This window comes from Centruroides vittatus, unplaced genomic scaffold (assembly GCF_030686945.1).
Source record: "Centruroides vittatus isolate TY-2023 unplaced genomic scaffold, ASM3068694v2 contig_1401, whole genome shotgun sequence".
In the NCBI taxonomy this organism is placed as follows: domain Eukaryota; kingdom Metazoa; phylum Arthropoda; class Arachnida; order Scorpiones; family Buthidae; genus Centruroides; species Centruroides vittatus.
The window spans coordinates 44151-56782 of record NW_027120880.1 but is presented as its reverse complement, the minus strand read 5'-3'; the positions used below and the strand labels follow the sequence as shown (position 1 = coordinate 56782).

The 12632-nt window shown below is 32.9% G+C and overlaps 1 protein-coding gene across 1 annotated transcript in view; it reads right to left on the bottom strand.

Moving 5' to 3' along the window:
• Positions 1-12632, bottom strand: part of LOC136968134 (zinc finger protein 850-like) — a 62374-nt gene that overhangs the window by 40074 nt on the left and 9668 nt on the right. The window contains 1 exon segment of the mRNA XM_067262092.1: positions 3358-3868. Coding sequence (XP_067118193.1) covers positions 3358-3868 — 511 coding nt within the window.

Below are 12632 nucleotides of genomic sequence, written 5' to 3'. Positions count from 1 at the left end.
AAATTTCATGATTTCGTATTGATATTAATATAGCTTTATATAATGATGATATTTCGGCATATAAAATAAATTATTACTTGTTTTATACTTGACGCGCCATATTTTCGCCTAGTGGCAGAAATTTGAACTATTTTGTTTTTACTATATCTATTTTTCGTAATGTAAATAGCATTTATAACAAGTTTATTCGGCACATGATCACTAGAATCGGCTCTAACTTTTGATAATAAATTCATTTTGTTATTTACACTTGCCTTTTTTTTATGGACGATCGGAGGTTGAAAAAAAAACTGCCTACGCATAAACTGAACATAAAATTGTTACGATTGATATTATCTTGTGTAATTATTCTGAAACTGTTTTAATTCCGAAATGGTTTTGTAGGATAGAATCAACTAACTTTGATTAAACTATTTAATGAATCATTTTCTATTTAAAAAGAAAATTTATAATAACACCTATTTTCCGGCACTCGTAATTTAGAAAGTTGTGTGTTGCATCATCTGTTATGAGATTTTGTTATAAAATAATTTTAATATTATTAATTATTATAAAAGGCGAAAAGCTATTTTCGAATTTGTTTAATACCGCACTCAATCGATTGTTTTTCATAATCTTTTCTGCTTGTAGTATTTAGTTTCTACTGTGTGGCAGCATTAAGGCGCGTCATTTCTTTTCGTAACTGTCTACCTTATAAACATTTGAATTTGTTTAAAACGTTTTTTTATTATCAGAAAGAGGATTCATTTGTTGTGTTAAACAGGTATAAGACTGCAACTAAATTTTTTACTACAGAAATTCGAAAGCTTTAAATTAAAATTTGTTTACATTTTATTGCTATTTCGCTGTGATTAATTCAGTAATAATTTATCATAAGTTTAATGAAACTTATGTAATCAATTGTGCAGGATTGATGTTGTCGTTAAGTCGAGGCCTAATGTACAGAAATCACACATTTTATCAACATTATTTCATAAATTTCATATATATAAATTAATAAACTTCATATATTTATAAATTAAAAGATTTGGCAATATACGATAATTAGGGTTTCTCAAATGAAATTCCGAGATCGGGGTTGTTTTTTTTAACCCCGGGAAGTTCTTCACATTTCGGGAAATCCCGCAAATTTCTTAAAAGTTCACTTTGCTCTTATTTTGTATTAAAGTTGAGGAAATTTTGCAAATAGAAAGAATAATTAACCCAAAAATTGTCAGAATACTAACAGTTTAGGAGGTAAACCGTTCGCCGAGAAACAGTTCACTTTTTCCTCCGAAATCCTGGGACAAGCAAAAGACTGAGAAATGAGTAACCCTAACGGTAATGCATATACTGTATTAAGTTTAACTACGGGTATAGCTTGTTTAGAAAATTTTCATTCTCAGAAATTTCAAATTCGCACAAAATTCATATTTTCAAAACAGAAGAGAAACACCGCACGGTATAAAGAATACTATTTCCGTTAATTACTAATAATATAAATAAATTTTAAGTACGCAGCACGTGTTAGGACAAAACCTCACAGGTTGCCAGATTGGTTTTATAAATAGTAAAAGAGAATTCCTCGAAATGTAGCTGAAATTATTTTTAAGGTTGCTCAAAACGTAGTAGCTTAGACTTACGTATACAGTCTAGTCCGCGTAAGTAGACATCCCAAGGGGAAGTGAAAATGTGTCGAGTTATCAGATATGACGACTAAAGCGATGCTGAAGAAAACCACAATACTACAATTAGGAAAATACAGCAGTGCAATGTACCTCTCTGACTATCTATCACTGGTATTAAAGTTGGTTTCTACTCCAAGTACCCCAGCAATTTTTATCGCCTTTTGTTTCAGTTCATCGAATCTTCCTGTTTTCGGTCCCGAAACAGGAAGATTCGAAGAACGAATTTGCTTTAGCCAACGTATGAGATCATCTTCGACATCTTTGTACGGCGACTTTCTCTGGCGTTTTCGAGACAGTCGCGATGAAAATCCAAGAAAAACGTTCTTAATTGTCTCTTTTTTCTTAAGGATTCCCACCAATGTTGTTTTTGGAAGGTTTTTTTTCTTTTGTTTTGCAAATTTGGCTTGCAATGTTTTCTTACATTCAAATGCAGAAACAAGTTTATTTTTTTCTTAGCGTAAGCGTTGCTAGCTTTCTGACACTCATTTCTAACAGAAATGTCAAACACGTTCTACAAATAACGCTTGACGTGACAAAATGCAAAATCTGATTCTGCTCTGACGTTGATACAGATTGTATATTTTCGTTTTGTTTATCTGTTATTATTATATATATATAAATACGTTTAGTGTTGACGAGTTAAACGGTGTTGAGTAAACTAGAGTTTTTTAACATTAATGCTTATGTAAGTCGGCCGGGATAACAGAAAACTGACTACTTAACCGACTGTGTCGAGTTATACCTATGACGAATTATGCGGACTCGACTGTATATCAATATGCTATTCGTAGTCTAATTTTGAAATACCGAAAACCAGCCGAATTTTACGGGATAATAAAAAGAAAGGTGGAAATTGGTAACGTGACACCCGAAAATGTGTTACTGTAAATGCAAAGCAATATTTACCAAATCAGAGTTGTTTTGGTCTATTCTTTTCTTACAGTATGAAGACACTTTGATCTATACGAACGAGTTAACATACACATATCACGAATCGGACAGACTTTCACTAAGAATTTCGAACTAACCGAATACGTAAATCTCTAAATCCACGGTACGCCTAAAGTACAGTTACGTTCTAAGGGGAATTCGAACTGTCAATTTGATGTATTAAGGATCAAAGCAGAATACGCATTATCCTAATTACTGATCGAATAAATTAATATTAACTATAATTGATACGGGCAAGTATCGATGGAATAATACTTTATTAAAAAAAGTTGTACATACCTTTTTTAATTATACATAAACTTTGTTCTGAATATTCAATCAAAACGTTTTAAATAGATAATTTCAGCAAACTCAAATCTTCAAATTTTGTTTTAAACCCTCATTTGCTAATAATTACAGAGTTCTGTAGATAAACGAAACGTTGTTTTTTTATATTTTTTTCTATAGAATTATAAAATTAAAAGAAAATTATATCTGAGTATGAAATTATAATGTATTTAATTAACACTTTCAGAAAATTCAACAAAATTAACAAATGATTTTGATTTTAAACCAGTTTTTCATAAATCATATAATCCTTATACATAATAAAAATTATAAATTTCGAAAAAAAAAACTTTAATGTGTGAATATGGTAATGTTATTTTTAGGTCTGTGTTTCTAATGAATTTCTCTGGACATAATTGTCATTCCTACTATTTTTCTCCGCTGTTGATCCGAATGTGTGCAATTAAGCTACTCCTTTCTAATTAAGCTGAAAGTGTAAGGTTTTTCTCCAGTGTGGTTGCGAAGATGTCTAATTAAGTTTCCCTTTATTGAAAACTTCTGTTTACACTCGTCACAAGTGTAAGGCTTTTCTCCAGTGTGGGTGCGAAGATGTCTAATTAATGTTCCCCTTTCTGTAAAGTTCTGTTTACACTGATCACAAGTGTATGGCTTCTCTCCAGTGTGGATCCGAAAATGTTTAATTAAGCTATCCTTTCGTGAAAACTTCTGTTTACACTCTTCACAAGTGTAAGGCTTTTCTCCAGTATGGGTCCGAAGGTGTTTAATTAAGTACGACTTTTGTGTAAACTTCTGTTTACACTCGTCACAAATGTAAGGCTTTTCTCCTGTATGTATTCTTTCATGATGTTGCAAACTTTGTTTAGATGTCAAGTTCTTCTTACAGTGTTTACATGTAAAATTTTTTTGGTTCCATTTATCTGCAATTATATAAATTGTTTTAAATAATATTTTATCTGTGTATAATCAGTAAATTTTCTTCAATTACAACAATGACTAGCCACTAATAATATTTAACTAGAAATAAACATTTTTATATCTAAAAGTAGATTTCTGTATCAAAACACGATAACTAATTTTAGAGATTATAAAGTTCGTGTATAAATATATCATATCACTAATATTTTTAACCACAGCTAATTAGAGACAACATATTAAAGTAAACAATTTCTGTAAACTATTTTTAAAGCGTTTGTATATTTTCATGCTTTTCCATTGATCTTTATTTCTATATCCAAGGAATGCATCTTTCTCCTACTTCTTCAATGTAAGTAAAATAGTATTTAATATACAATTTATTCTTTAATCTTGTAAAATATTTTCTTCTAAACTTTGTGTTTCATCCAAAGAACAACTGCAAGAAATAATAATGTACATTAAATAAATTCTATAAAATTTACTTTAATATGACTTTTTAACATTACAATGTTTTATTCATATTTCTATTCATTGGTATTGTTAAATGTATAATAGTAGAATAGGTTAGATTGAGATAAAACGAATACTTCCTTCATAACACGTTTTCTATGAGAGGAATTTACAACGTTCAAGCCTGTGAAGTAGAAATTCTTAAAGGAGGAGGCACACATGCGGCGCGGCAAGAAAAAACAGTGACGCAAACGCATCTTCGCCGCGTGGCCGCGCATTGTTTTGTTTTTTGAATTAAATTATATACGGTTATGTGTGTTGAATTTGTGTTAGATGTACTCTCCTTTCCTGTTTATTCTGATGTTAGTTATCTCGGTTAACCGCGTAGAACTTTTCGCCATTAAAACATCACGTGATTGTATTTTCTCACGTGACTATCAGACGAACTGTTATTGGCTGATAGAAATGGATCTTGGCGACGGTCGCCGCAAAAGATAAAATTCGACTAACTTTTGCGGCACGAGAAAAGCGGCACAAAATCGACTTCTGCGCCGAGAAAAATTGACGTCATTCTGCCTTTTTCCTTGCCGCAAAAGTCATCTAGTATATCTTCATTCGAATCTTCGACGAAACCTTCTAGCTAAATAAAAGAAGCCGTACAAAACTAAACTTGTAAACACGGGGATAGCAGCAGTATCGGTATCGTTCGCCATCTTGAATACTGAACGCATGCGCCGAAGTGTAAGCGGATTGCCGCTTGTATGGTTGCGCTGCCGCGCGGCGAAGACGCGTTTGCGTCACCGCTTTTCCTTGCCGCGCCGCATGTGTGCATCCTCCTTAAGGGTGGGATGTGGAAAGAGTGGAAAAGAGTGAATCGTGGGTTTCTTTCTTGCAAGATTGGATTTTCGTTCTCCTTTTTTAGTTTCTGTTTTCTGTGATTTCAGGGTAAAAGTTAGCTAAATGGAAAAAATAAAACGATGTTAAATATCAGACTAATTCATATTCAAAGTATTTTGTAGCGATTAAAATTTACATTCTCTACGCTTAATCTTTTAAAATATATAAATTATCTTCTTTAATTTAATTATTTATTTACAATGTGCACATTTCATAAAATTACAAGAAATTTTTCCAGAAATCATTCTGGTATTCAAACCTCAACTATGATGATAATAATTAATTATAAATGCTTTCATTAAATTTTTTACTTCATTTAAAAATGCAGCTACCAGTTTTTTAACTTACCCGGCAACATTTAAATATGCCTGTGCGCTGCCACCTGTAATGTTATCTGATAATTTAAAAATCTTTATAATTTCTAATCATCATAATATAGCAAAACGCTTTATTTTTAAGATAGGGATTGGTTTGATATAAGAAGATTGTAAATTCTAATAACGAGTAAAATCGTCATGAAGTTTGTCTCTACTAGAAATACGACACACGACCCCCGTTTGTCTGTTCACTTCCTTGACCTTTAACGACGAAAATTACATTGCATCAATGCCTTTAAACAAAAATCTTTATGAATATTCAGAAATTTTCTACAGAATGCATAGGAATAATTAAGTTCTAAAAGGGGTAACGAAATAGTGACCCTCACACACCCACACGAAGATCTATATATACACTTTAACGAAAGTCTACTGTCGTATACGAAGAGTTTAGTTGGCGGAAAAGATGGTAAGGGAAATAGGAAAGGAAGGAGGAAAAGAAGATAGACAGTACAGAAAGGTAGGATTTCTCTGAACGGCGTTCGTTTAGATACTGAACTTTCTAAGTTTAATGTTGGTGTGCAGTATTTAGGCTGCAAGGCCGATGTCCCCGAAGGGAAGGGTCTAAAAGAAAACCTGAGTGTAGCGAACACCAATAATTTGATTGCCGCTGCGAATAGCTAAGAGTAAAGGTCAGTGCCAAGTGGCTGTTAGTGAATAACTTATATCTGCTTAAATTAACAGTAAGGCATCGTCCTAAGTGGCAGCGTTCAACGGTCGTGAGCGTAAACGCGCTTCCAAGCGGAGCGGACAAACTGATTCTAGCAAATGTGCGCGTCCTGAGTAACCACTTTTATCTATACGTATGTAATAGAGACGAGTTGATAATAATAATAATCAGCGCAGAGCCGAAACAGTTAGGAGTTGAAAGTTGAAATTTGGTACACAGTTAGGGTACGTCACGAGAACGCACACTAAAAAGGGATTTTTCGAAATTCTCCTCCCCACGGCGGAGAGGGACAGGATTAAGGCTTAATGGAAGTGTTAAGAGAAAGCGTCGTGCAAGACGCAGATGCAGTATTTTCGTTGTTGCGAGAAATCGAACATATTTTTCGACCCATCTAAAAATTTTCTAATTAGTCTGGAAACACGATAAAATAAAAACAAACACAATATTTGTACTTTACTAGCAATAACTTTATTCACAGAACAAACGTTTACGTCGGAGCTTGAAAATGGCTATCAATTTATTTATTGCTATTTTCAACTTTCATAATAATTAAAATGAGTCACAATCATTTAACTTTTATTAAACCTTTTGTGGACCCCCTCGTCTTGTCCATTCACCCCCAAATTAATTTTAATTTGCAACGAACTCCATTAGCGATTCCAACGACCCCCCCCGGGAGTCCATTGAAACTACTTTGGGAAACATCGCTCTAAACGAATTTATTGTTGTTAATATTCATAAACAGGTGTTTACTGTAAATCGATATGTTTTCATAATGTAATTTTACTTTTATGTAATAATTTTATTTAATTTGAATATCGTCGATAATTTTAAATGAACGATATGACATTTAATTCTTTTCTTATCGTCAAAGCTCTAAAAACTTAAATGTAAAGTAATTTATAACAAAAAATATATAAATGAGTCTGAAATAAATATAAATATCTCACATGATTATAATCTAATAACTTAGTTTTTAGTCTTGATTAAGTAAATATTAAATCTGTAGAATATCCATTATTATAATGAAACGTTTATTTCTACATTAAAATGTGTTTAACGATTGAAGCTAAGAACTAGAATTATGGATGTAAAGAATAAACAAATTGCTACTACTTAGAAAAAAGGTTTTGAGTTCGTTTCTATTTACCTTGTTTTTGGTGATTCTTTCACTGTAATATTAGCTCATATCTTTCCGGGTAACATTCTAGGAGAGTGGGAGTGGGGTTTAACCCCCCAAACGGTAGACTCCCTGTGCGATAAAAAATGTCTAATGAACCCAGTGGAGTAGCTAGGGGTGCGGTCCGCACCGGGCCCCTGGAAAACGATAGGCCCATGGGGGCCCCAAAATCACGAAAAAAGACTCGAAAAACTTTTTCGGGGGCCCACAAATCTGGTTCCGCACTAGGCCCGGAGAATCCTAGCTACGCCACTGAATGAATCACACCCGTACGGGCGACCCTTTACGAGATATAGCCCCCCAAAATCGGGCCGCGCCATCGAATTGCGGGGGCTGTACCTACATCAGTTTGGTCACGTGACGCCTACGTAATATATTGCGTCATTTCTGGTCACGTGACACCTACGTACTATACCGAAATTTCTTTTTCCCCTCACAAGCAGTCTATAATTTGGTGTGTTCCCGTCCCCTCCTTACAAATTATTTTACGAAACGAAAGCGATATAAACGAGCGAGAGCGACCACCTTTAATACCACGACTGGATCCGAGTAAAGGAAAAAGGGCAATTAAGCGATCGGAACGCATTAAATTAAAATAATACCAAATAAACGACACTCTCGTAATCCTCGTGCGAAATAACCCGAAATAAGTCTACGTAAACGATTTAAAATTTCTCAAATGCATAGAAATACACAAAAACAAAAAACGTGCTGAATGTAAAATCGCACCGAGTCACCGCGTCATCGTTCGTTAACACACAAATTTAATAGAATTAAACGATTTCTAAGTCTTCAATCATTAATATTAATTATAGTATATAATAAAATAAAATAAATTAAAATATTGATACAATTTTTAGTTTCCGTTTCTACCGTTTGGGAGGTTAAACCTCCCTCCCTCCCCCTCTCCTAAAATCTTACCTCATTCCGAAATGATTTTTTTCCTTCAGTAAAATTCCGTGTTTCTTTTGTTTTTACATCTTCTTCAATTTAAAAAAGAAACAGAAAAATAGTATTCGTCCACACAAGTTGAGTGTCTTGACCACACTACACTATTCTGTTCGTCTACATTCTGTTTCTTTTGTTTCTTTTCAACACGTGGTCTAAATCCTTTCCAAGAATAAATTCCTGAACAATGAGGAAACCCCTAGGCGATGGTAACCCTAATTAACAAAATTTGTCTATTTGCATTTTTCATCTGATGCTTGCCTTCTAATGTTTAACTTTTTCCATGCTGAAAACCTTTAGCATTAAGTGAATATTAATAGGTGAAATTCGTTATGCGGCGCATTTTTGCGTTTTTTTGTGTAATTTTTTAAATCGCGATATTTTGCTTCAATATCGCGCTATATTCAATCTGTTTTTTATGTTCGATTAAATTTACAGTTTACATTGTATAATTTTTAGTTTTATACATATTTAAAATAATATTAAGTTTACGAACAAATTTGAAGCTTACGAACAAAAGAAAAAAATTCATTTACAGGGAATCGCTGAACTTTGTACTGTACATCTATTAGATAGAAACATCTGTCCTCTTTTAAACAAAACAAACCGCAGCTCTCTACCTAAAGCAGGGGAAATGTTATTGCTATTATTCACAGTATGTCTCTAATTACTAAGCTGAGAGAGTAGTCGATTGTTATCGTGAACGACAGCGATTAGTCAGTCAACTGTACGACTGACACGGCTTTGCTCTTATTTTTGTAAAATAATTAAATGTATTCAAAATATATATGAATTCATTTGACAAAAATTTTAAAGCCAATTAACAGCACGAACATCTTCCGTAGACTTACTATAGGAAGGTGGAGTTTCCCGGGGAATATTTATCGCTAGATAGTTTTCAAAACATATTTTCTCGCCTAAATATTGTCGAAGTAGCTAATTTAATGTCTAAGTGCATTAAATTAGTTAATTAGAGCTAAAAACCGATTTAAAAAGCGAATTTACTGTGATTGTTTACATTTTACTTGGAAGGTTAAAGGCGGGGCTTTTCGCGGCAATTTTTTCCTTTCACAAATCTGTGATTAGTTAAAGTATTGTCAACAAAGACAGAAGATACTATTTATAAAAGTTTATGACAGAAGATACCCAATAAAACCTTAGAAGGAGTTTCCCTTTGATTGTTTTCAGCCAACTGTGTAGTTAACTGCGAAGATTTACTGTAGAATGGTAAGGAAATGTATTTATGGCCCAGGAGTAATAACAAAACAACAAAGTTAATAGACCTACAGAAGAGCGAATAAAAGCTAAGATCGCTGGAAAACTCGAATATAACGCAAATTAATCGAATTTTTTGATTAATTTTTCAATTTTTACCGATCGGTACGTTTCGCATCACCGATAAACGAAGAAGTCACGTGATACATAACTATTCTAAACTATTCTATCTGGGTCGTTTGATTCATTCTTGTGCATTATCATGCCAGTAATTTTGTGTGGTACACAGGGTCGGATTTAAGCATTTCGAAGCCTTATGCTGAATTTTGTAATGCCCCTTATCAACCCTTCACAATTTTAGAAGTCAATCATAAAAAGAGAAGAATTAGATCAGATTATAATACGGATATTGGGAAAAAAAGATGCGAGGTTTCACTAATATTCTGTTTTATAACTACCTGAATTTAATTAAATTTTTATACCCATTCCGTTAAATATCTTTTTAAATTGGTTTTATCAATTTCTTTAAAAGAAATCTTATGTTAATTCTTAGAAAAAAAATTTATGAATTACTACACAAAATAAAAAGTAAAGTATATTTTGTTGGTTTGTAAGAAAATGTTTATTACAAAACTCGACTTCAAGTTTTTTTTTATACAAATGTTTGAGGTCCCTTGAAAGTCGAAGCCCTAAACAACAACTTACATAACTTTTTACTTGAAAATCCGGCCCTGATAGCACAACGTCAAAGCTGATGTTTTTTTAACATAAAGGACACAAATATGTATAAAACGATCTCGCACATTTGTTTCGATACCACATAATGACGTGTCCCGCTAGCAATAATTGTTCTCCTTCTATAAAATTTCTCGATAAACAGCTACAAGCAGCATATATCATTATATCGTACAGTAATATACGATTAATTTTACATTACTAGTTACAAGCAACCCAGATAAAGTATCCAATTTGTAAAAATGCAGCGCCCTCTATAGTTCATGAAAAACGCGAATACGTACCGAACATAGGAAAAAATTTGTTAAATTTCTAGTTCGGGTGTTTTCGGCTTATGCATTTACTTCTGATAAACTGATTCGATAACAAGGAGAGGGCCAGACGTACAGGCCTGAGATTCGAACGAAACTAGGCGAGCAAGTAGACCTAAACACAAATGTTTCCTCGTCTAAATAATATTACCTACTTCTGAAGCGTTTCCAAACAATGACTTTTGAAATTTACGTGTTTAGCTTATAAAACTAGGACTAGTAGTTCGGAATGGATGATGAACTTCCATAGTCGAGTGAATAAGATGTTAAACATCGGACCTGAAGGTTATAAAATTCTATTCTCTGCAATTTACGAATTCTTTCATCTAGCATAATTATTTTATTACTGTAACGTATCATTCCTCACGTTTAAAGCTCATAGAAAAAATTATAAACTCGGGACATGACTTGTAGTTTTACGAAGCGAATTCTCTAAATATAACTTTTTATATCCTTGAATAAATTCTTTTTTCTTAATGTTTATTTTCAGATCTGATGGTTTTCTTGTTCGAAGTGTGACAAACACGAGCGCACGAAAAAATTGTCCATAAAATTAACAATCAAAAAATAAGATGCGACTACGCTACTCAATTTTCGTGTCAGACTTGTCTTATTCGTCCATGCGAATTAACTTATGAGCCACATTATAACGGTTTTCTGAACATTAATATTTAAATTATGCGTTCTGAAGACCGAAAGTATAGTACTTAAGTCGGTTTATAGGAATAATGGGTCGTGAGTTAAAATTTTAATACCTTTGACGATATATTGTTAAATAGGTTATTAATACACGGCGAAAAGAATTGCTGCTTATTACAAAACCTTGAGGGTTTCCACATATTGGTGTAAAATTACACAATTCAGTTAAAAAATACGTATAAAAGAATAAAATCTCTTCATTTTCGTCATGTCAAATCACCGAGAACAAGTCTTTTATTGCAGAAATGATCTTCTATTAGAGTCTCCCCTGAGAAATGTGTTAATTCGTCAGCCATTTTTTGAAAGAAATTAAGAAATTCACTGATGCTTATTTTAAAAACTCTTGATAAAAACTAATTATTTAACCAATTATGGAACTGCGAATTTGAGTCGAAATAATCACGGAGTAAGTTTAATAATAATAGGTTGAGGAGAACGAAATCAAATGCCTGAGAACAAAAAATGAACATCATTTTTCGTTCTATCTAAACCACGTGACTACGAAACGACTCATGACATCACGTGTCTCGACATAAAGTAGCGAAGCTCTGCGTACCAATTAGAAACACGTTTATGCTTACAAGCTGACCTTACAAAGTTGTTTTCAGAATGTTTAGAAATATTTAAAACTACCGTTAAATAACAAGTCACTTCTAAGATGATTTTAAAATGTCATATTTTGTATTGAGTATTATGTTATTTATCCTATTTTCCATTGTTACATTTTCCCTGTCTAACGTCTTATTTGTAAACGGCTCTCCGGGGAGACGGCTCAGTGACAGGAAATTCGGACCGCATTTTCCTCCGCTTCTAACAAAAATTTTTTCTACATTGCCAGATATTTCTCTACCAAGGAAAATTTCGTTTTTTTTCTTTTCTACGAGTTATTACAACTCAACAAAATAACCACTCTCGACATGAACAGGATTTCGAGTCCATTTTCTAACAAGGAGAGAACAAGACCTTCGACTCTCCGATTGGAACGAAACATGGAAAACAAGTAGCCCTAAACACAAATAGTTTCTTGTCTAAATAAACAGACCACTTCTAAATCGTTTCCGAAAAACGTGCCTCTGAATATTAAATGTTTGGCTTATAAAACTGGAAGTTACACTGGTGTTCAAAGGTTATAAAACCATAGATTTTAAAACAATGACGTCGTTTTTTGTTATTGGAAAAAGAAGTTTCTTCATATTTAACTTATTTATATCGTGAAATAAAATTTTTATTTTTACATATTTTCGCTGGTTGTTGCATATTATGACTGCACATTCGAATAACCTTCATACGTTAATACGCATAAACGAATAACACAAGTCTGACATGAAA